The following is a 25,728-nucleotide window of genomic DNA, read 5'->3' on the forward strand; positions in this document are numbered from 1 at the left end:
TTCTTAGTTATGGACTAAATTTTTCTCCTTCACCACCCAAAAGAAGTTACTTGTAGCCAAATGGAGTGATAAGAAAGCTAAATTGAACTTAGTCTGTACCCACCTGCATAGTCTTTCCAGTCAGGAAGAAATGAATACACAGATTCAAAGTGAGATTCTTGCGAAAACCAAGAGTAAGAATTCATTTTTCTTCAGGTAAGAACACTTCTGAATCTGATCCCATTCCCAAAGTGAAAACGTTATCAGCTTGGTACCTTCGTTCAAGCCAGCAAAGGAAACAATCTCGAGAATGAAAGTAACTTCATGGCACTGCTGGCAGATTTAATTTACTTTGTCCTGTGATCTGCTAATACTTGCTTAGTTTCTCAAAAATCTATTTCCAATAAAAGAAAAAAATTGAAAAAAATATAATGGTGTACTTAGCTATCTGCCTTAAGGTCCTCTTTCTGACAGCTTTAATCATCTTTTGCATGAAGCTGATGTCACTTGAACCTCTTCTACTCTGAATCAGAGTAAGAACATTCAGGTCAATATGTACTGGTCTAAAAACGTCTGGAATGAGTTCATCAGGGTGGGCTGAACAAAACAGTGTTGACTGATCTAATGCACACAATCAATATTACTTTACTGCATGGCTGTTTCTAGTCACAAAGAGATGAAGGTTAATACAGGCATTGCCTTTGAATATCCCAAGGGTAGAGGCTTAATCTCCTTTTCCCTCAATGACACTAGTAACACTTAAAAGTAGTTACAGGATGGGCACTGCTCTCACAATGTATGATTCATGTTTATTATGCTGTTTCCTAGAAAAATCTCACTCTTGCAAGACTGAAAAATATCACATACATTTTTAGAATAGAAATAAATTGCTCATTTCTTAGGACTCATAGCAAATTCACACACATTTATGAATGCATTTGTTAACTTTCAGTAAAATAACCAATGCTTTTGCTAGAAGTTCTGAGAATACAAGCAACCTCATCACCAAAAAGGTATGGAATTTGTAACCTATCTTTTGAAAAATAAAATTACATTTGTCATTATGCAACAACAGTGTTATCTAAGTATCAGTTTGACAGGCTGGAAAACATTTTTAGACAGTATGCTCCAAGACTGGAAGAATTCACCAAGAAATAAACCTGCAGGGTAACTTCATTGTTAATAACTCACTGCATATAAAAATTTGTTGCTACGGTCCCTTTGTGCTGCACACAGCATAGACTTCCATCCTGTTTGTAATCTTAATTGACAAGCCATTTTCTCTTAAACTAAATATTCTTTAAATCTCTTCTTCTGGTATTATTCATAATATTTTAAAATACATAACAAGTTACAGCCTCTCATTTATACGGCCATCCTTATTTATTCACAGAATATAAATCTATCTCTCGGTGATATTTTGATTGCTGTTTGTAAGCCACCTAGACTGTGCCCTTGCAGTACAAAAGCAGATCCCAGACTGAATTAGAGAGTTCTGTACAATTAGAGGTGTTACATTATGTGAGAACCAATGCCTAATTATGAGCCCACAAAGTGGTGCTCTGAAGCATGGCCTTGCCCTGCATCTCTGATTACTGTTGCAATTAAGGGTTTACTAAATCCCTGAAAATGAAGAATCCTGCTGTTTATTTGCCATGTTAGGACAAACTCTTCTCTGTTCTGTGTAATGAACCCTATATTCTTACTTTTAAGGCCTCTATAAAGTTAATAAGACAGTTACCAAACAACACAGGTTGTAAACTCAGATACTGTTTCTATGATGCCTGCTTCACTAAAACTCAAATGTGGAAAAATAAGTATGGTGTCTGTTTCTGACTTTTTTAATACATTGTAGGTACTATCATTTTTTCTTTTCAAGCTAAAAGAAGCACTGCTGAACACTGACAGAAGGCATCATCTTTCTGCTAGAACACACTGAATCCAAATTCTGATTATTTCTTAAACCAAATGCCATGCAGTAAGAAAGGGTAGAAATCTCACATGCAATAGCTGATAGGAATGAGGCTAAGATTGTCAAGATTTAAATGGAATGAATGACTAAAAGTACTATTTCTGTTTGCCTGCAGGCAAAACCATCAGTGCTCTAGATCTTTGAGGAATTTACTTTTTGGATTATAAACTGAAGTTCTTTCATTGGTATTAGCAGCACAAATTCTTGGATAAGAAAGGAGTCACAATAATTTCAATGCTATCAGAAGGCTGTGAATATCTCTTCTGTTCCACTGTGGTATAAACAGTGATTAAAAATCATAAAAAAAAAGATATTTTACAGTTGCTTACTTTAGCTATAGCATACTGCTTTGGTTTTCATAGGCGATAAAGAAAGCAAGAAAGATGATTAAATGCAGAGGAGAAAAAGAAAGCAAGCAATAATAAGAGGACAGGCTGTTCTTCTCCAAACTTGCTAATCTCTGACCATGACTATGATTATGGTGTCTGATCTTTTGTGGAAGAAAACAACATCATTCATATGACTACATATATCATCTTCTGCAAAAGGAAAAGTACGAAGCTAGGAAAAGAGATGCAGCTCTTCTGCAGATGTGTAAATTGGTGTTAATGGCTTCCTCTTAAAAAAAAAGAAAAAAAAAAACACCTGTTAAAATACAATGTAAGCCTGAAGAATAACTTGAGGGGAGATGGGAAGAAAGGTAACTGCTAGTCTTTCAGTCTACACAGGACAAATTTCAAAATGGAGCTAAGTCAAGACAATAGTTTGAAAGCTCTGGTGAAGCTGAACACAAATAAAAGTGAGAAAAAGATTTAGGATATAATGATAATATGGGAGGGAATATCTGCCCTTGTCACTAGTGTGAGAGTCTAAAAGGGAGTTGGCAGTATTTCTAAAACAGTGTACTGGATTTTTTTATTATTATTTTTTTAAAGACTGTTTTGTTGTCCTGGTTGCTATTGGAGTTACCACACAGAGTGGGAATAATATGACTGAATGACCAAATCAAGAAGACAAGTGTATTTGATATATTTTGATCTTTTGAACTTTATCTGTGACTTGTCTCCAGAAGCAAGTGTTGCCCTGGGTGTTACTAAGCACCTGAGACCACTCCCATTTTCTCCTTTCTCAATTTATCAGGTGCTACACTGGGAAGGGGCAAACTTATGTCCTTGGCTGGTCCTACCAACTGGTCTGAGCACATGAATGTAATCTTTAAACATCTCTGGGACCAACTTGATTGTAGTTACAACAACATAATTCGGAAACGCAGAGTTGCATATGTCGCCTTCCTTTGGCAGATATATTTTTCTTATTATATTAGTTATTTGACACAAAGCTTTTACCTTGAAAAAAAATAAAGAAAATTTCAGACCAAACTCCATCACTGGGCTTCCTGTAGTTTTATATTTTTGCCTTTGAATGTTTTTAATATAATTGAGAAAGCTACTTACATTCTCGGTACAAGCAAACCTTGCACTATTTATTGTGAATTTTAAGTGAGGCTTTCAGACTAAATGATAGTTTTTCTGTACAGTAATGACTGCTTCAAATGTGATCACAGAGAATATTCTTTGATGAAAATGGTAAATAATATCCTAATTATCTTTATTTAAACATGTCTAAAAACTTTGTTGTATGGAAGCTAGATCTTTTGTCAGGAGCTGTAGAGCTACATTCATCTTAAATTCATTCCATTGCACTGAAATAAAATGGCTTATTTCATGAATGAGGGTAATCAAAGACATCAGGAAGATACATGTCTGTAAAAAGGAAACACTTTGATTCAAAAGAAATATCACACTATGTCGTCTTTTTGTGATGTATTCATCAAATTATTATATTGCATAAGCATAAATGATTTTTTTTCTTACACTTTGTAGAAAAACATAACAGGCATATTTACAATTTAATGCAAAATTAAAGCATCAGGAAATAATTGATCAGAGTTATTTTCTGTTGTCCGGATTGTGTCTTTAGGCTCTTGTATGCTGGTGGTATAAATGGACACACAAATGCATTAGGAAAAAGAAGGAACAAAGCAGCAAGTTGTCTGAAACCTAGGACAATATTCAATCAAGAAAGATCCTTATACCGGCAGTTATTTTTATTATATGCCAGTAGGTTAAAGCATGTTGCTAATATACTGCCAATGGCATGCTGCAGCAACAATTATGCAAAATAGTGCGGTATTCAAATAGAATAGTAATGACTGTTTGACAGAGAATTTGTTGAATTTATGTTATGCTTGTAAATGGGAGGAATGATGTCAAGAAGCCTCCTACCCTGGAAGAAGTAATCACGTTGTCTAATACTGTACCTTTCACACTTTCTCCTGAAATGAAGGGCACCTCGGAGTGCTCAAGAAAATAACTCAAAGTAATGGTTGGCTCTGATGACCAAGGAGCAAACCACACCACATCAAACCCTGTAAATGATATCTCAAAATGAATCTGAGAAGCAGAGAGCAAGTAGAGCAGGACTGTTAGCAATGTTTTAAGCCTCTGCTGTAAACTTCAAAACCAAAGGAAATGCAAGATGTGACTGTAATCCAATCACTTTTGTGGTGGACATTATAAAAGTAAAATGTACTGAGGAAGCTGATACAGATTTTTTGTCAAAGAAAAAGAAAAATTTGATATAAAAACATAATCACACTCTGTAAATAAAAGAGCATCACTTTCCAGTATATTAATATTAGACTTTTAAATGAATAATTTCCTCCAGTGGCCATGGGACTTCGGAAATGATAAAGTAAATGCTGTTTAATATGGCTAATTAGTAACGTGTTAAATCAAGCGTTCTGAATATACATTTCAATTACATTACATGGGGAAATGGTTGGGAATAAGAAATGACTGTGTATATAAAACCACTCAGGAAGTGCTGAACTGTAAACATGGAACTTCAGGAAAGAACCTGGAAAAATCTTGCCCTCAAAGGAAGCCTTTTAGGGGGGCCATCATGTGCTATAGATGGGTAGTGCTGTGGGAACTCAGCTACTACTGGGTGGAGATCTGGCCAGCCAAGACAATATGGTTTATTGTGGCTTTATGAGGAAGCTTGGAGTTTGGCAATGGTGAAAATAACTCACGTGGGTAGAATTAGTCTTGGAAATGTGTATAGGTCAGATACCGTATTAAATTGTATGGAACAAAGAAAGTGACGAGCAGTGTTGAATAATGTGCCTTCCCAGTTTGCTTCCAAATCCCAGTCCCCTGCTTTCCTACCTTAGTTCACGTCTATGGGGGACGTCTTTAGTAAACAAACTAGATTTCTTGGAAAGCAGACCCTGATGTGATCTGGGGCAACTCCCAACTCACTCTCACTTGTGCCAGTATTGCTGCACTAGCTTCAGCTCACCATGCCCCACATGGTCTGCAGTAGGTCCCCTTCAGCACCTCCACTGATGCCTTCAGTAGTTGTGCCCATTTTCATGCCACTGAAAATCCCACTATTCCACTAGCCTGTAGCACAGTGCTTTCATTAACTGCAGAAATTCAAAAATAGGAGCCCCTCCTGTTCTTCTCAAATTCCTTTAGAGAATACTTTGAGTCCACTTCCATGCCAATAGCTGTACAGATTGTGTATGATGAGTACATCGTGAGGCAAGGCAAGTCATGGGCAGTGTATGAGCAGCTGCTCTTTGCTTGGTCTGGAGCTTGGCTCAATCCTGGAGCAACTGGGAGCGAAGCCATTAGGGATCTCTATAGTAAAGACCTAGAAGAGCTTCATCCTGTTTTAATAAACCCAGGAAAGACCTCCAAAACAGAGAAAAAACTTTCAAATCATGTATTTTACACTTTATATAACATGGCGGTGGACTGAAATGAAGAATAATTAGTTAAAAAAATTTTATGACATAGAGAAACAGAATGGTGTTGCATCAAGGTATTTGTGGTTGGTGGTTCATTGGAGTGTAAACCAAGAGGAAAAGAACAGTAAATGGACTTTCATTTGCTGGCACAGAACTGCTTTAGTGAAATACTGATCAAAACACCGCTAAATTAAAGAGACAAAGTGCAATCATTTATTTTACCACAACAATGCTCCCGAAAACTGCTTTAACATATTTGTGTCAGTACGTTTAATCTTCACCTTGTATTTCAAAGATACGAAGATTAGCCAGTAAAATAAACTTCTGCTTGAGGCTAGACCCAAATAACAAGATTTTAAATCATTTTAAGATGCAGATTCGTCAGGCATTTGATTTTCTGTAGAAGTGCTGAGCTAAAAAAGGAAATTCACAACAATTTTGAACCTTCTGGGATTTAGGTCCCCCTTAAATACTGAAAAGCCATGCAAATCAAGAGGAATGCTGCTGGAGCTAAGAGTTATGGCAAATTTAAGCTGATTCCTGAACACTATCCTAGTCATTTCTGTATCTGTTCAACTAATATGCTTACAATTAATAATGTAATTAGAAGCTTTCTGAGATGAAGTCTAAATCTTTCTATTCTCGATGTGTTTTTAAGGCCTACTCTAAAGTGAAAGTTCTTTTATTATGGATTGCGTGGCCTCACAATGGCATTGACCTGCTTCCATAGCACTCTAACTCCGTCCCTGCATGCCTAGTCGGTGTCTATATATACCTCCCAGGTCACCTATTGACACTTCCAACTTTTTATGTCCTTCTTTTATGTTTCAAATTTTTCAGGACTTCCTTGTTCATGCAGATCATCTGCTTGATTTCTTGTTTATCAGCAGGAACCATTCTTGAAATTGCAGCAGGTGATTCTTGGAAATCAGCCACCTGTTCTGGCCTCTTCTCCCTGGGACGGTGTCCTAGGGATTATTTCAAACAATGCAAGTCTGCTCTCCAGCAGTGAATGGATGCAATCAAAGGGATCTTTGGCTAGTAGGAATAAGGATATTAAATTACATTTGAGAGAGAAGATGAAGTGTATGTAAATTCTTGTCCAGTAAACAGCAGAACTTTTTGTCGACTTACATTAGGTCCATGATGCCTTTAAAATCCCCTTTAAATTGTGGCCTTTTTTTTTCCTATGAACTGCACCAGAAATCCTACCATTGAAAAGATGCTAAACAAAGAAATATAAGTGGCATAGTAAACTGGAGAAAAAATAATGTCTGGATATGTGAATGACTGCATGTATAAGTTGAAGAAGAAATGATATGTGCTTATCTGTCTTGCATCTAGTTATTCCTGTAGCTGAAAAAAATATTGTGTCCCATATTTAGGCTCATGTTAAATTTCACATAGGTGAGATTAAATTAGATTATTTCCACACAGTTTATAAAACCATGAAGGATAATAAAAAAGAATGTAGATCCTGAACTGAGGCATTACCAAGTATTCTTACACTGTTCCAGACAGAAGTGTATCTAATGACTCATAGACGCATAAACAAATTAAATGGGTATAAAGCATTACAGGACATTGGCTGCCCTGTATGAATTACTCATGTGCATATCCAGCTATAAATGTGATGCAGGTTTCTTTTCAGACATGTGGGGTACTTTCAACAAGTTTGAAGCCTCAAGTACTTCACAATAAATAAAACTATACAACCTGTGCAGCACTCTTGCTTGGTTTCCTTAAAACTGTTCTAAAATGTGTCTCAAATATCCAAAAATACTTTAAAAAAACTTGTAATAAAGGAAACTGGAAAAAAATAGATGTTATCTTTAGTACTAGGTTGTATACCATCACGCTTCTTCCAATCCATTGGATGTCTACCTTAAGACAGCTTCTTCTAGCCAAATTTCCTGAACATGCTTATGAAAACACCACATATGGCAAGTGTCAAAGCTTGTTTTAATTACCATATAGCACATCTACTGTTTCCTCTTTATCTATTAAATTGGTTGTCTTGTCAGAGAAGGAAATCATATTGCTTCAACATAATTTGCTCCTGTTAACTGCATGATGGATTTTTTTTACCATCTTATTATCCTTTGGGTGTTGATAAATTGATTATTTAATAGTTTGTTCTAGTACTTTTCTGGGAATCAAAGCTAGGCTGACCCGGTAGTTTTCTATGTTGTCCTCTGCATAAAAACAGGTATTATGCCTGCCCATACCCACTGGTTTTCTGCCTTATGTGACTCCCACAATTTTTTGAAAACAATCACTAATAGTCCACATACAGATTTAGCTAATCTTTTAAACACTCTAGGGTGAATCTCATCATACCATTTCCACTGAATTCAGTTATTCAAATACTGGTGAGAATCTCATCATACTATTTCCACTGAATTCAGTTATTCAAATACTGGTTAGCAAATTCTTTTCTTCCATACTCTCTAGTTAAAATTTATTTTCATAAATAGCTGGTCAGATGAGCTTTTTTGCTAAAGCAAAAACAATATCTGCTGTCTTTTCCTGCAAAGTAACAGCAATACAAAAAGCAGAGGAAGTTACTTTAATAACAGTTTTGTGTTGCCTTTTATACTGTTATGTGCATTAACTTTTCTGATGTCCTCTTAGATAACTCTACTATTGTTTTCTACTCCGTTCTAGTCATGGAATTTTTATTTCACATTTTGTACAATTCCTTTTCCCTTTTCTGGATGTTAAAGAAATTTGATACAGACATATTATTCCTTTATTCTCCTACTTCTGCTTCAGAAGTTTGTTCTGGTCTACCTTGAGCATAGTCAATGCAAGATTTTCTGCATAGTTTTGTCCCTAAACTTTTTTCTAAGAGATCCTACTTACCAGTTCTCTGAGCTTATTGAAGTCTGCCCTTTCTGAAATCCATTATCCTGTTTCTACTGATCTCACCCTCCCTTTTCACAGTGAATATTTTGAGATAAATAAATTTTTAAGCAATGCCTGCCTTAGTCAAAATCAAACTTAAAGCGTCCACTTCCCTCTTAACTTTCACTATGTTATTAGCTGGCCCTGGCCAGCAGCTAAGTACCGATACAAGTCACTTTCTCATTCCCCTACTGTCGTCCTTCACTGGGATGAAGGAAAGAATAGGTAGATCAAAAGCGATAAAAACTCATGGACTGAGATAAATGTGGTTTACTAAGGGAAGGAATGAGGGAAAAATCAGGTGATGAAAAGGCAATTATTTTCTACCTCCCATAAGCAGACTGATGCCTAGGCAGACTCTAAGCAATGCTTACTTTGGAAGGAAAAATGTCCCCAGTTTCTATTTCTGAGCATGATGATGTGTAATATAAGATATTCATATGGCCTGTTTGGGTCAGCTATCTCAGCTGTTTTCCTTCCCAAGATATTACATATCTCCAGCCTATTAATTGGGAAGGCAGAATAGGAAAAGGAGAAATCCTGGAGTCTGTGCAAATACTGTTCAGCAACAGCCAAAGCGTTGGTGTATTATAGGAAATATTTCAAAACAAAGCACCATATGGGATGCTATGAAGGAAGTTAAGTCTATCCCAACCAGGCTCAGTACAATGTTTTGAGATGAGTATGTTTTCAGCTTTTTCAAGAACTTTATTAGCCATTGATCTTCTCAATGATTTATGTATCAGACACCAAAATATTTAAAGTTCTCTGTTACCATCAGAATAAGTCTTCCATTAGTTGCTCAAAAAAAGCCTCTCATAATCTTCTATAGTAGAAGTACTAGTCTGTATTAGTTCCATGAAAGGACATAAGCTAAGATCTTTTTCTTTTTAAAGTACCCTCAGAACTTTCCACAGGTTTTATTCTGTCTTGTCTATAGGACAAACATTTATGAGAAACTATTCAGAAGCTCAGAGGTGGAACTGCATGTAAATGCCAGAAACTACAGAAAATCTTCAAAAAGCTTTTGAAATAATGACACAGGGACACAGTAGACCATGGCTACCAGTAAAAACTAACAGCTTGCAGTTGAGAGTGATGATAGAACAGGGGTTCTGTTCTCCAAAAGTAATACTTAGCCGAAGGGCAACTATATGATAAAACTTCACATTACTATCATGTAGCACACAGACTCAGATCTAAAATGCTCCTGATTGTCTCATTCTGAGATCCCATCCTTGAATTTCCATCTGAAGCTTTCAGACCAGACCAGGCTTGAAAATATCTGCTTAAGTGTCTCTGATTTCACCACTGAGATACTGTTCTCAGAGCCAGTCCATCTATGCTTCAGCCTCAGTAAAAATCAGCCTTAACTCCTTTCATGGATCCAGATCATCAATTCCATAGTACTTTTGTGAAAAGTGAGGTTTATTGAGCAGAAAGGCATGCATGCATGTTTGCCTACCAGTCGCCCTAAATATCTGTTATGCTTCACTAAGCTTAATTGATTTTGAAATAAAGGTGTGGATTTCTTGAGGTTTGTGCAAGCTGTATGAAAAAACGCACCTGGGAATAGGAGAAAGACACTGTCAATGCCCTTTTGAACACCTGAAGAAGAAGTCCAGTCTTGTTAGAATTTGGTTCTCAACTTTGACACTTAAATCTATGAGAAACCAGTTCAGTTGCTCTGAAATTATTAGTTATTTCATGGAACCCTATAAATAAAAGTGCCACAGGAAGGAGGCCACAGCCAAGCAAAAAAGGATAAGGATTAAAAAATGAAATAACACTTAATTTTTAAAAAAAGAACAAAAAAATTTACTGATTGTAGTACTAGAAGTGGAGATGTTAATAAACTCTTCACAAATTACTACACCACTCTTTTTGTCAGTAAGTGTAGTAAATGATAGACTTATAATTTTATTGTATACTTCATCACGATTTTGCCAAACATCACCCTTCTACATGGGCCTAAAGCCTGCTTCTTTTCATCTGCACTTCCTTTTCCACTTCAGAAAAATAAAAATGTGGTTTGGAGGGAAAATGAAATTGCCAGTGCATAAAAAAATAAATAAATGCCTTTCCATTGCAACACATTTACATTCAAAGCTTGAATTCCAGACAGAGCCCTTGTGTGTGTGTGTGTGTGTGTGTGTGTGCGCGCGTGCGTGTGTCTTACAGTAGTTAGCACCAAGCACAACTCCACTGGCTTTAGGAATCCTGGAAAAAAAACTATGCAAGGTGATTGCCTGCTGCTGCTCCAATCTATAGGAGCATTGCTTTCAAACATCTTTTAAAATATCTGTCTAATATAGCAAGACTCTCCATGTAATACCCCCTACAGTTTAAAGCTGCAGCTCCTTCCTTCAGATTGGTCTTGCATTGGCAAACAACATCCATGGTGTGGATAATGAGAAGGCAGAGACCAGACTCTTGGCCTCAGTAAAACATAAGGTATTTTCAATAAGAAATAAAATTCCATTCAAACTGATTTAGTTTTATCTATTTTCTGAATGTCCGTATTATCATTTAAGTATCCTAATTATTTTTTTACAGCAAACAAACTCTGATGTTCCTTTTCAAGTAAAAAGGCGACGTTATGTGTATACTATGATAACTGAATCTAAGTATCAGTCAGGAATTTTATTTGCTAGGCTTACTCCTGATTGGCATAAGTTTTTTTTTTTTTAAGATAGGCTTCATATGGACAGCTTTTATCTCTGGAAGTTAGAACTTTTTTCTCTACAATGAGTCAACAGGTACATGCAGTGTCAGACACCAGAATACTGTCTCTTTTAATAACATTTATAACATTTTGCTGTGTACAGGAGCTTGATTATATTTTGCACAGACATCAAAGAGCGAATGGAAAAAAAAAATCTTTTGTCTCATTCTTGGGCTATGACACATTTCAGGTTACCATAATTTTTTTAATAAAAATTGAATTGTAGTAAGTAAGTTAAAATGAAATCTCACCTGTAAAGTGCTGAAAGTGGCCGCTTATTGCCAGGTTTTGGTCTGTATGGTTTTGGCTCTCCTGCCATATTGATATCTGAAAGCAAACATTTGATATTAGTAAGCCAAATGTCTGGAAGTTAGGGTGAATTTACAAAGGCACATTAAAGACATTAAAAATGAGTAACAGACAGTGAAAACAGACATCATACCTAAAACATCTGTCTGGTTTTACCACTTCTGAATTGATGCTATAAAACTTTCCTAATAATTCTTGCTGAGATGCAAGAAGATTTTAGGCAAAATGTCAGTTGTTGGTAAAGGAAGAAATAATGTTTTTAAGATACATGAGTTTCCAGTCTTGAAGCTGAGGATAATAGTATTTCCCTTACAGAAAGAGATTTGAATAGTAACTTAGATGTTGAAACAAACTATGATCTCAACTCACATTCTGTTGTGGAAGAAGATAATGCTTTTGAAGGGTTCTCATTTAGGATCTAGAGAATTGCACACTGAGCCTTAACTGACACTTCACCATCCACTGAAAAAGCGACATTTTTAAAAAAAAATAATAAAGTATCTATTTCCAGAAAATCTTGTTTTACACATACTTTAGCTTAGGCAAGTACTTATAATTCTCGACAGCACCAGAAATCTTGTGCACTCCTTTAAAAAAATTCACTGGCTTTATTCCTGTGTATTTAGCCTTGACTTTTAAAAATATTTGAGGCTTCTATAGACATTAGTCATGCTGCTGGTTCTTAAATTATGCTCTTCTTCTGAATCATACTCAAAGACATACCAGGAAATGCATATCTAAAATTTTGATTACTTACAACAATTACTCATGGAGAAAGAAGCACAGACTCTTCTGTGAAGAATGCCTTGCTCAAGCTTAGGAAGCTGTCTATGTAAAAGCAAACCTATATTAAGAAGTTCCTCACTTCCAATTGGATGTTTCCAAGTTGACATTACAAAAATATTATGTAGATAGAGTAAAACTTTTGATTGGGAAACAAATTCCCTACCATCTGCGTGATGTTGTAGATATCCTCAATTTCCTCACTATCCTCAATAGTGAAATCCTCAGTTTCACTAATATATAAAAAAGTAACAGTCAACAAAATTATCAGAGTTATTTCAGTGTAAAATTGCTGAAACAGAAAAATGTACCCCATTTACCATGGAATCATCAAGACTTTCAAGGAAGCACAATTTCCTGGTAAAGTCTGTGTTTAACCTAAAATTGAGTGCAGTGGAGGGAAAAGAGAAGTAGAAAGCTGAGGTGTAGAATGTGGAAGCAACACTGCCCAGCGCAGTGATGCTAAAAGCCCAGACATTTTAATTTAAACAATTCTTGATCTCAAAAGCCACAGCATAAGTCTGAGACTTACTGACTGGATGTTTTTATTTCGCATAAAATGGAAAAAAAATCTATCTGACTTCTTCTAGCAATCATAAATATTGAAAATGTGTGCCATTTTTTCATGAAAAAGATTTTTATGTTGGAAATTTTGTGGTTCAAACATTTAAAATAATTTAAAACATATTTTTATTGAAATTTGATATTTTGACATGAAACAACATTTAATATTATAAAATGTCCTGAAACGAAAAATTTTTGTGTAGAAATATTTCATCTGAAATATACTTTTTGGTACAATTTTTTCCACATAAAGTATTTAGGAGTTAAATCTTATTGTAATTCCTTTTGTAGGAGCCATATTACTCTTAAATCATTATTTCCCAGGAACTACCAAATTTCTTGCTTTACTTATCTCTCTGAAGTTAGATGCTATTGGAGAGAATTTTCAATCCTCCTTGAAATGCATTCCTACCCTTAATTTTAAGCAATTGCTTTACTGAATACATTCTAATCTTCCTCTTCCATGGTTGTTAAAAATCAGTTACAATTCCCTTATTAATAGAAGTAAAAATTCTACTGATGCTGACCCAACAAAATAATAGTTAAGCATTTCTGAAAGCCACTGAGGAATTTTGATAGCTGTGCTGCAATTCCATTGGCTCCTGGAAATACTAGAATTGGAATAAAATTTTAAGCCTATGACCTTTATGATAATTAGACCTTTGCTTAGACTGTTTTAATATGTCAGCTTTAAGGTCATTGACTGTATTGACTTTCATGATCTCCTACTATAACTAGGTCAGATTTTAGGGGGAAAAAAATAAAATTACAATGTGTTCTTGGGAAATACCTGAGGCTGTGGGATTAATATTCACCTATTTTTCATGTCTTCTATCTGCTGATTTTTTAGAGCTTCAGCCCAGGTCACTGTTCTCAGATGTATAAACAATAAAAGACTAAAAATTTTTCACATCTTTCTGGCACAGATCAATACTATCTCCATGATTATTCTTGTAGACCTACATTTGCAGGTCTGCAACATCCATTTTTAACAAAGGTGACTAGTGTAGGAGGCTAAGGGCTGTTTGTTACATGTTCCCTTTATTTTTATCAAATACTGATAAAACTGTAAGAAAACATAGCTGTAAAGCTATTCAGAATCACTTAAGAGTTCCTCACAAATAAATCTCTAGATGCAGCAGTAGAAAATAGTGAACTATGTTAAATAGACAGTAATAGCCTGAATTTCTTTTTCACACACGACGTAGTTAATAGAAAACCTGTGCACGTGGGATTTTTCTGTTAATATGAAAGTGATTGAACAGTTCTGCAAGTCCCTGAGCACCTTGTAGTAAGTTCAAAATGAGTGTAGGGAATGGTTTGAAAAGTTAGAACAGATTTTCACCTCATTATTTTTCAGCACTATCTACTCCAACCTCAATTTTCTAACTAAGATTAGAAGTGAACTTGTCAACATTTCACAGGATAGATTATTTCTAGCTCAACTGGAAATCTTGTGAGATAACTTGTTCTCTTGCTTCATTCATCATTAGTTTCACAGCAGACATTTACATCCACTAGGTCATAAAGTGTGTGTCAAATAAATTTGCTGGCTGCAGTGCAGAGATTTACCTGTGCTAATGATTTCACTCCAAGGGATGCAGAGAAGTATCTCTCCTTATGCTCCAAAATTAGCTACTGCGCTTTTACATGAATATGAACCAGACAACTTGATAAAGGACACAGACATTCACATTGCTTCTATGTAGGAATGGAGCAGCCCAGAGACTCTCACATTACTTTTTCTGATCATATACTATAAATGTTCAGTCAGATATCAACATTAGGATAAATTCGACACTGAAGTTCAAAATCTTAAGGAATCACTATAAATAGGAAAGTGACTGTGCTGATAACAGCACATTGTAATGCTCTCATATATGCTTCCTTGTGTTTTCAGAATCAAACATGATTACTTTATTAAAAGAAATGTATCTTCAGTTCTATTTGTTTCGACTAGTACAGATCAGATTAGTTAAGGTATGAGATCTAGATTTCATTCACAATTGTGTGTCACCTGTAGAATATATCTAATATATGAACATAGTAGTTCTATTCCTAACTATACTGAAAAGTGTGTTGCAATTAATGAGGAAAAAATTACTTAAAAAAAGCATATGCAAACCATTTAGAGAGAGCAGTGATGATTTTCAGTGGCTACACAAAACTGTCTGAAAGCGCAACTCAACACAGCCTGATCCACCTTTCTCCTGTCATCGTTTCCTATCACTGTCTGCCTACCTCATCTAGGCAATGCGGTAATGACCAAGGAGACTCTGATGTGTAAACGTCCCATTTTTGGAGAAGCAGTGTCAGTTAGCCTTGAGGCTTTGCTCATAGTTTCGCTGCTAATGCAACCTGAGAATCAGATCCTGAAGGCAAGAGTTGCCTTTAAATAACCTTTGTAAGTGAAAGCAATGATATATAAAGAGCATCCATACCTTAGAAGTATTTCAGTACTTCTCAGTATACCTGCACTTCAGATTCCTTAAAAAATCTTATTAAACAAATGTAAATTCAATCAATCATTTGGGTTCACACAAAGAAATGCCACAAACTACAAACATTAACTTCTACAAACAGGCACTAGCTTAACCCATGAAAACTGGAACTTCAAGTCTTTCTGCTGCAAAACTAGGACCTGTATCTCCGGCTACATGTATACCATAAAATTAAACAGTGCTGTTCCCAGGTACCAGCACTCAGTTTTCTCTTGTATTGAATCTTTAGAGTGGTTCCTGGCATGATGTTTATCCCTATGTAACAAGTACTCTCCCAAGCAATTTTTAAACATAGGTAAGGAATGGAGCTAAGGACCATCGCAAACTGGCATTTTAGTTGTGGACACTCTGCTTTGCAGGACAAGACGCAGTGAAAGAGAAGAGTTCCAAGTACCTATAATTATTACTGATGTGACCTCTAAGCATGGGCTTTAGGGCAGGAAGACTGGGAATCTAGATGTAGAGCTAAGAAAATTTTAATGGCTTCTGTAGCTCAACAGCTAATCTTCTAAGACATGTTTAGTCAGCTGGTCTCCCATTCATTCTTGGGAATAGCTGCAGAAACTGACATATGCACTGAAAAATCCCACAGTTGCTTGACATAGAATTTTGAATGAAAAAGGTTGCCATTGTCTGCTTTCAGACCAGTTCTGGTTTAGATCAACTTTTAATGGAAGAAATGGTAATGAAAATCAATAAAGAAATCACTCAATGAAATCATAATTTATATCTAGATAAAAATACGGATATAGGTAGATCAGGATCCATTGTCCCCTTTTTTCAGATGACTCAAATTATTTGGGACAGAAGAGAAAGAACAAGAGGTAGATGTAATTTAGAGAAAACCTCTGGTCATATAATTTATAAGTTAGCAACAGTAAAGTGAAAGTTAGTCTATCTTTCTTATACTCCTCCATTTACCAGTCCCATAAATCTCCCTACTGTGTACTAAAAGAATTTCAATAAAGTCACATGACATTTTTTACATCACGGACTTCCTTTTTTTCTTTACAAGTTACATTAATGACATGTAATCTTCTCACTTTTCCTGTCTCTAAAATGTGAAAAAAAAGTGGAAAGGAAAGGACTGTTCTCAGTTCTGCTCAATTCCATGACCAAAAAAACTTCCCAGAAAATTGGATACAAACTCAAATTAGCTTTCAAGTCTAGTAAAATATTAAATGAAGGTCTAGGTCACACGTTTTCCTTTTCCATAATGGTATTAAGAATAATTTGCTTGTGGGCCTCTCAGCAGCATTTGGATTTCCACTTAGCATTTAAGTAACTGGAAGCCTTTTTTTTTTGTTTTTTTTTGTACAAAGATGGTAGCTATTGTTAATGCTTCATACTGAAAGAGCTGCTTGTGGAATAGTATATGAGATTGCTTCGTTCGGGCATCTCTTCCTTCATTAAATATTGCTAAAATGAAATGAAGCTACAGGATTATATAAGCTATCATTCTTAACATCATTCAGTAACGTGTTGGGTGTTGTCGTGCTGGAAAGTCACTTTCTGTTCCCTAGGGAACTGGGTTGGTGCGAGGACAAGTGACAGCTAAAAGGGGAAATCCTGTACTGTCTATACACCTGTCACAAACCATTCCTTCATGGTGCTGGAGGCAGCAGGCTGTCCCTTAGCTGCAGAACTCATACCAACGTGCTGACACAGAGCATTGGCCTGCCCTGGGTTTTATCTGCTTGCTGCCATCCCAGCACTTCCTGCCCCAATTAACAGCACAGTCACCGGGAAGACGTTTCTGGACCCTTTGGGTGTGTGACCAACAGTGGTCCATGGTTTGCCCATCCTGGCCAGAGAAGGGAAGAATGCTAATTGTGTGGCCTCTAGAAGCCTTTCCATAGATTCTGCTGAGATTACAGCGGCTGCGGCTGTGATGTCCCAAACTTCTTGCTGATGCTTGAATCCCTGCAGATTGCTCCGGGGGATGGCTGGAGTACTGGGCTGCAAGGGAAGGGACACTACAGAGAAAAGGGCATATTGTGTGAAGTGCTTCCTAAGGGAAGGAAGCCTTCTTGTCAGCAATGGATTTGTGGGTTCCCCTATGAGAAAATCCATGCTGCTGTTTTGCAAGCATAAGAGCTTCAGACTCAGCTACACAGGACAATGTGGCCACAGCCACTTATCTGCAGACCAGCTGTGAGAGCTGCTGGAGTTTATGTGTTAACTGTGGGAACCCCTAGTTCAGTTTGTGCCACGGTAGCCACGAAGCTGGCTGCCATATGAGCACTGCAGCCCACAGGGACAAGATATAGATGGAGGCAAATTTTCAACTGCTTTGTTTCCCACCCAGAGAACATTTTAACACACAATTTTTTTAACACTGACTAATTCTACACATGCAAAAGAGTAACATTGACACGAGGATATAGGAAAGCAATGGAAAAGTACATCAGGCACTTTCTGCTACCCTCAGGAAAAGAAGACAAATGTTTTGATGTAAGTATATCCAGCCAGAAAAAAAAGAAAAAAATAGTTCAAGCAGGGACTCTCATACAATCCCAATCCCTGCTTGCACGGTACTTTCTCATTACTGTTTTTAATGGGAAGCAGAACTAGTCCTCCTTTTACATCTTTTTTTCAGACAGTGAGGTGTGCAAAGAGCATCTGTCTTTCTTTGCCTTCTCTTGATCACAATAAAGATGCTGTTTACAGAAAGAAAATAGAGCACCTGTCTTCTTTCAGATCAAACACAGTCACTACAGGGCAGCAGCCAACAAACTCTCTGCTGCTTTTCTTTGATAACAAAAGATAGTTATTGCCATGGGGCTCAGACAAAGCTTATAGTTGACTAGAAGTCTGAGTTTCTCAGAACTGAAATTAGCCTCAAGCAGCAACCTTGAACAGTGCAGTGGTGATAGAGAATGAAAGTCCCTCATCTACTTCTTTCAGGTTTCAATATGATTTATCCAAAGGAATACGCCCTGAACCTCAGTAATTTCCAACCCTTCATCAAAATAATTTTTTTCTCTCTTCTAGTACTTGGCTACTTTCTCTGCCCCACAGCCTTTTATCTAACTCTCCTACTAATGTTAGCTTCATACTCCAAGCAATAGTTTTTCATGACAATTGAAATTTGTAGAGTACAAAAGAGTTTACTATTCCCATTGCCCCAATCCCTTTGTCTTCCTCTCTATGTCTCCTGCAGATGGTGAACTTTATTAGTGCAAATAGGAACAAAAAGTATTTTTCCTGAAATAACCATCATAATAACAATATTTTGCCAAAAATTGCCAACATTTGTTCGTCTGCATTTGTTAACCGTATTTCTTGGACTTTCAAAAAAAAAATTCCTGGCTTTTAAAATGTATTTCCTTATAATTCTTAGACTTAAATGTTCCCAAGGAGCAAACAGAATGGCTTCCACAGAAATACTTTCCAAAGCACAGCTCATTCAGCTCGTTGCAGCAGCCCTGGGATCTGTTTTGCTTCATGGAGGAGGATCCAGCAGTTCCAGGGGCATAAAGCAGGGGTAGGAGGCACATGATATGCTGTTATTTGGGAGGACACAGTGTGTCTTTTGAACAGGCTGGCCACTGTACCTGTTTCTGCCCTTGGAGCTTGTTGACATAGCAATCATCACCAAGAGGTGGGTGCACTTTTGGTACCCTGAACTTTGTTGTCAAGACCTTCAAGGGTAGGTCTGACCTTGAGTGTATGCCTACAGGCTCAATGCTTTCATCCAGGCTGATGACAGATCAGAAAGGAATCATGCTGTGGATTTCACTGAGTCTTGAAAAATGACATTCACAGATCACAGGAGAGACAAGACAGACCTTCGCAGCCCCAGCTGCACTTCCACCACTTGCTACTGCTATTCTTCTCCAAAACACATGTGATTTTATTCTTATTCTTTGTCCTGACATCCTTCTTCTGTTTTTCACTGTTCTTGTCTTTGCAGTGGTCTCAACTTTAATTTTGGCCCCACCTAACTTCAACAAAGTCCTTGCCTGAAACAACTACTCTCAACTACTTCCAGCTGTTCAAATCTCTTTTCTATATAACCTTGTTCTGTCTATAATCTTCACGTTCCAGGTTTATCTGATTAGGGAATCTATAGAAGAGGTTATTTTCAAGCATATACTTTGGAGTTGTACAACACAAGTCTCACAGCATTTCCCTTGAGATATAATAATTTTTTCAGTGTCAAATTAATGAAATTTTTTGTCCCATATTATAGACTCACAGAATTACAGAATGGTTTGGGTTGTAATGGACTCTTAAACACCAGCTAGTCCAACACTCCTGCCATGCACAAGGACACCTTTCACTAGATTATGTTGCTCAAAGTCCCACTCAACCTGATTTTGAACACTTCCAGTGATGGGGTGTCCACAACTTTTCTGGGCAACCTGTTCCATTGTCTCACCAACTTCATTATATTTTTTTTTTCCTTGTATCTAACATATAACATATCAGGGTTCTGAAAAATTTTGTCTTTGTAATGCAACCACTGTAAAGTGTATGGTGGACAGCCACTGAATTAGCTGATAAGTATTCATGTAAAAAAATTAAATATTCCTTTAACACTTTCAGAGTTTTAATAATATAAAATAATATGGTAGTGATATAAAGTAAATTGCTGTGTGGCATTTGCTAGCCTGAAGCCTAAAAATTTTATTAGCAGGTCATGGTTGAATAAGATGACAGTGGAAGTGGAGATAATTTCATTGCACTTTGGCACATGGTGGGAAACATTATTGTCGAGGTGGTTTACAAACAAATTATATGCCAAATCCAGTATTTCTCTATTAGCAATGCTTAGATTCTAACCAAGTGCTAACTCTTTTTCATTGTCAGGCCATGCAGTTTTGACAACCAAACTACAACAGAATAGAAGCTTATCACAAAAGCAGGACATATAATAATCGGTAATACTGACAAGCTTAAAATGAACAATATACAGTATTGTTTTATTCAGGTCTCTTTGGCATTTCTGCAAGGAAAATATAGAAACAGTTGATAGGAATAGGGAAAATTCAATATCTTGTCAGACTGATGGTTCGTATACTTCAGTTTTCTGCCTCTAGCTGCCTCAAATGCTTTGGAAGGAGATGCAAGAACCTTAAGCTATCTAGAAGCAAGATTATTTTCCCTCCATTCTCTTATCATCTCAACATGATTATCAAAAAATCCTAAGTAGTTTAGGATTAGTTTAAGTCCTAAAGCATGATGCTTTTTCTTTTCTTCTATACCTATTTTATTAGTACCTAACAGGTACTAACTGGAACTGGAAATCAATGCAACTTCAAATAGTCTTGCTGACTACAAAAGTGTCCAGTCACTCTGTTATTCATACTAAAATATCACATTGGTATAATTTTTTAAGAACAAAAAAAAAGGGTTTCTCCACAAGAAGTGAGTTCTGTTTTGGCTCTTACATTTCATAGAATCATAGAATCGCTATGTTGGAAAAGACCTTTGAGATCATCAATCCCAACCATACCTGTCCACTACTAATTCATATCCCTAAGTACTTCATCTACCCATCTTTTAAATACCTCCAGGGATGATAACTCAACCATCTCCCTGGGCAGCCTGTTCCAGTGCCTGATAACCCTTTCAGTGAAGAAATTTTTCCTAATGTCCATTCTGAACCTCCCTTGGCCCTGTTTGGGGCCATTCCCTCTCGTCCTACCTCCTGTCACTTGGGCAAAGAGATCAACACTCACCACTCTAACAACCTCCTTTCAGGTAGTTGTAGACAGTGATAAGGTCTCCCCTCAGCCTCCTCTTCTCCAGGCTAAACAACCCCAGTTCCCTCAGCCACTCCTCGTAAGACTTGTTCTCCAGACCCTTCACCAGCTTCATTGCCCTTTGGACAAGATTAAAATTTTCGTCCAGGTTCCTAATCCATACCCAAAGTTCCTGAATGTTCCTTTTCCCTCATATTTTTGCACATTTATGCCTGTGTGTAAAGAAATTCACAATATAAGCAGGTATTTTCAACTGGAGTTTCTGTAATTCATCTTTATCACACTGTTTCTGAAAATAGAAGGTTGCAAAGGAACACTGAGGAATATTGAATTCCTGAATCTGGAATAAATTATTGTTGTCAAAGTGAAAGCTGGAGTCAATGGCTTTAATACAGCAAACAACACATTCTTTAGTCTCAGAAATGATATATCTGAAGTTATTATCTATCATTATCTAAGGGAAGACTGGTACTGTAGAGCTATCTTAAACCTCAGTACCTGCAGCTTTTAGAACGGTTAGATTCGTTCTTTACCTTTTTTTTTCCTCAGCACAATAAAAAATTCCAGTGGCTAATCAAATGAAACAGCTCTCTAAGCTCACCTAGAAACATTAATCTTCTGGAGACGCTGTATAAACCACTGATGTCATGCCTGTCATTTAAAATGAGGAAAGGAGTACAAGGAAAGATGCAGGCAGACTTTTTAAGACCTTGGCATTGTTACTTCAATTCGTTTTAAGTCTAAAAGAAGATCCCTAAATCTTGCATTACAACAAACAAAAATGGCCAGAGAAAAACACTCTGAGAATGATCCCTCTGAATAAAAATGAATGTGACAAAACATTGCTTCAGCACGCTGTCTTCTAATCTTAATGTTCACCTCTTTATCAAACAAACATTGCTGTTTATATCATGACATGTATTTACTTGAAAGCAGAGCCAGAGATGAAACTAAACCCTAAGAATATTTATATTTGCCTGATATTCATTGGCCCAACAGTCTACAGTGAGCTGTGCATATCTTCACTCTGCTTTAACCTTAGCCTTAGAAACCTTTCGCATAACATCTGATACTTCTTATCAATCCTATAAGCATTTGTAATTCCATACTTAAGAATATCTGTGCTTATTTTCCAAGCAATCAGGCCAAAGTGGAAAATCAGTGCTCATGTAAGAAAAGAGAGAACTTTGTATGAAAGTTTCAAAAGCTCTGTGGTAGTGTAACTTGCCATTTAAGGCTGCAGTAAAATCAGATTTAGGTCAGTGTTGTTACTTTTCACTCTTCAATCAAAAATGATATAATAACCAGAAGACTTGGTGGGAAGGGGCTGGGAGAGGTAGGGTTTAGGGGCATATTTGTTTTGGATTTTTAGGGGTTTGATTTTTTTTTTTTTTTTTTAAATTACTGAGGTAGAATCGAGTAAACTCAAACCAGAAGGAAGAGCATTGTGGCCTTTCACATTCACAAAGTACATCCAGCAACAAAAACTCCCAGGGATTCAGGATGTCACAGTCTGTAATGGAGTTATTCCAAAAGTGACAATGGGAAATTCCAGCTGGCTGTGTGATGTTTGCACATGTATTTATGGAAAAAGTATTAGAGAATGACTTTGTGCTTGAGCTCATGGCATTGTGTTATCTGTATTGTCCAGTCACTTTGCTACACGAAGAACTGCATTGCAGTCTCAGCTCAAGCTAACTCCTTCCTCAGCTCATTTTCCTTTTATACACTGATCCACAAAGGAATGAAAATAACATTAGGAAAACATAAATCATAGCAAATGTGCTCATCATTTCATTTTATGCCATTCACTAGGATACTGTCACCAGTATAATGTTCCAGGATCAATAATGACAATTAACCCTTTTTGTGTGCATGTTGTGCTCTTTATTTTGGTGTTATCCTCCAGAATTCTTTTTTCCCAGATGCTGTAATGAGTTCTAAAGGCTGAGATTAATAGAAAAAAGTCATGAACCAGAACACGGAAATACTTCTCAGCTTCAGCTCATATAAATTGATACTGTCTAAGATCTAGCATCAGTTACCCACCAGAAAGCCAGTGTTCATGTCAAGATACACCCATATTCTGGTGTGGGAGGGATGCATCACTGTTTGGGGTGGATTCATGTTTTCTTTTAGCATAGTAATTCATTTAAGTTTGGAAATAGGGGGTGTTCTAACTGTTGTCCTGTTTGCAACAAGTAACCCACAAGGGTCCATTTTTTTTTACTTATATTAAAATAATTTTAATATTTGACGCTTCTCCTAAATGAAAACCGCGCTCTAATCTGCCGCATTTATGAGATCACAGCTCCACCAAATCCTGCTTGGATGCAGAAAGTCTATTAACCCTTCTCTCCAAGATATGTAAATTAAAATGCCCACAATTTACTACATAGAATAATTAATGTCTGTCTGTGTTCTCTAAATTAAAAATTCTTCGTTTTGTTTCTTTGATAAGAGTTGCAGTTTGGGGAAGTTTGGGGAAGGTGGGTAATAGAGCTGAGAATGAAGGACTATTCCTAAGGGAACGCCAAATCTACTCAGAATTAACAGTGGCTCAGTTCTGAGTTCAACAGGTTTTTCAGGATATGCTACCCCTGGTGATACAGGCTGACAAGGACAGACATGATGGATACCACACAGCACATTTTCTTTCTGCTAGGATGCCAGCCAAAACAGAAATAGCAGTGGTGCCACAGCAGAACAACAAAAGAGGGCAGATGCAGTAGGGATTAGTGCTATCATTGACATAGACTTCAGCTGTCAAAGAGGGAAACAACCTCTTGTATAGTAGATGGCGACAGGAGGACAAGGGAATTGAGCAGCCCATTAAGAATATAAATATTCTACTCAGATCTCATAATGTTCATATGGGTATGTCCTGCTTTACTTCTGCCTTTCTCCATAGCTCTGATTGCTTCACAGGCAGCTCACATCTGAGTCTGTGGGTTGCCTGTGAAAAATTTTCTGGCATGTGTGACGCTGTATTACAGCAGTAAGGCTGCAGAACTTATCTATCATGGCACAGACATTCCCTAGGACTCTAAGGATGAAATGAAGGTGTTGATTTTCATAGAAGAGTATGATGAAGTTTTGTGGTGCATACACAGAATCTTTCATTTGCAAAACCTGAATATATTTTTCATGCATTATCAAGACAGCTAACTGCTGGAGCATTTGCATATGAAAAGCCTCCCCCCATACACAGATTGCCAGGTTCCAAGTTTTTGTAATCTATGACGTTTTTAGCTGACTTAATTTTTATTTAATTCTTTTTAAATTGAAAGAAAAAGTTAAAAATCCATAACTGTGTAAAAATCAAAAAGCACTGGAAAAGTTATAATGTGTAAATATGCTTAATGTACTAATACATCTTAAATATTAACATTCAAAATTTTATATCTGTATTTAGCAAAATTTTGTGATTTTACAGAATGCATTATTTGCAGAATAATGCAGGAAATTTCATGAGTCTTTGGTTTCACTGGTTCTACTAAAAGTTAAGTATGAACACCTATTCTGTTATAGAACAGTACTGGGAGAGAAGTGAGTCACACGGTCTTTTCTTTATATAGTGACTTCTTTAGCTCAGTCACCAACAACCCAGGAATGAAAGGAATTTATCCAAAGGTCAAATACAAATTATATTTATGTGACCCAGAAAATACACCTTGGCACCAATTTTTAAAATTTAATCTAAGTTAAATATACAGTATGATTTTTTTAATAAAATAATAAATTCTTCTGTTCGACTGTTTTTCTGATATATTTACTTGCTCAATACATTATTTCAATAGCTACTATTTTATGTGGTGACAGAAACTGTACAAGAAACTTTCAGTGTTAAATCCCTATTCCAGAGGGAAGGAGAAGGTAGGAAGATAAAGAACCGCACTTCTGCCAAACAAGCAATGGGGAAGACATAGCACTGCAAACAAGAGGGCAGCACAGCCAGAAGACTGCATTTTGGGAAAAAAAAGTCTTTCAGTCATTAATGTAGATGTCAATATATATGCTGGTATTAAAAAAAAAGTAACAAAACAAACAGCAAACAAAGCAAAATCATAGAAATAGTTGTATTTTGAGAAGAGCTCAGCTTTTAGTTACTTTCAAAATTCATCTATTTCTTCCCTTCTTTCTCTTACACACTTATATGCAAGTCAATACCCTTTATTTCTTTTGTTATTCCTCCACGCAAGACTTGCTTAATACCAATCACTTTGGAAATATCGGTCTTCTCTCTTACAAACTAGGTAAAAGCTGAGCTTTCTTACAGGTAATCCATACTGTGAGGAATGGACACATTTGACAGGCTGCCCTGAAAATAGCTGTAGCTGTGATGGTAATAAGCAAGAATTGGGCCATGAGCTTTCATATTTATTGTGCCACCTTTAAATAAATGGTGCCTCTTTGGTATGCATGAGACTTCAACTTTTATACCCTACATCCATTCTGGC

At 36.6% G+C, this 25,728-nt stretch overlaps 1 protein-coding gene across 6 annotated transcripts in view; it reads right to left on the reverse strand.

Annotated features, from left to right (window-relative positions):
- Window positions 1-25,728, reverse strand: part of RALYL (RALY RNA binding protein like) — a 390,766-nt gene that overhangs the window by 64,944 nt on the left and 300,094 nt on the right. For all 6 annotated transcript variants that reach the window (XM_054059538.1, XM_054059541.1, XM_054059535.1 and 3 more), the window contains one exon: window positions 11,652-11,727. In XM_054059538.1, coding sequence (XP_053915513.1) covers window positions 11,652-11,727 — 76 coding nt within the window. The remainder of the gene's footprint in view (window positions 1-11,651; window positions 11,728-25,728) is intronic.

This window comes from Cuculus canorus, chromosome 2, assembly GCF_017976375.1.
Source record: "Cuculus canorus isolate bCucCan1 chromosome 2, bCucCan1.pri, whole genome shotgun sequence".
Lineage (NCBI taxonomy): Eukaryota > Metazoa > Chordata > Aves > Cuculiformes > Cuculidae > Cuculus > Cuculus canorus.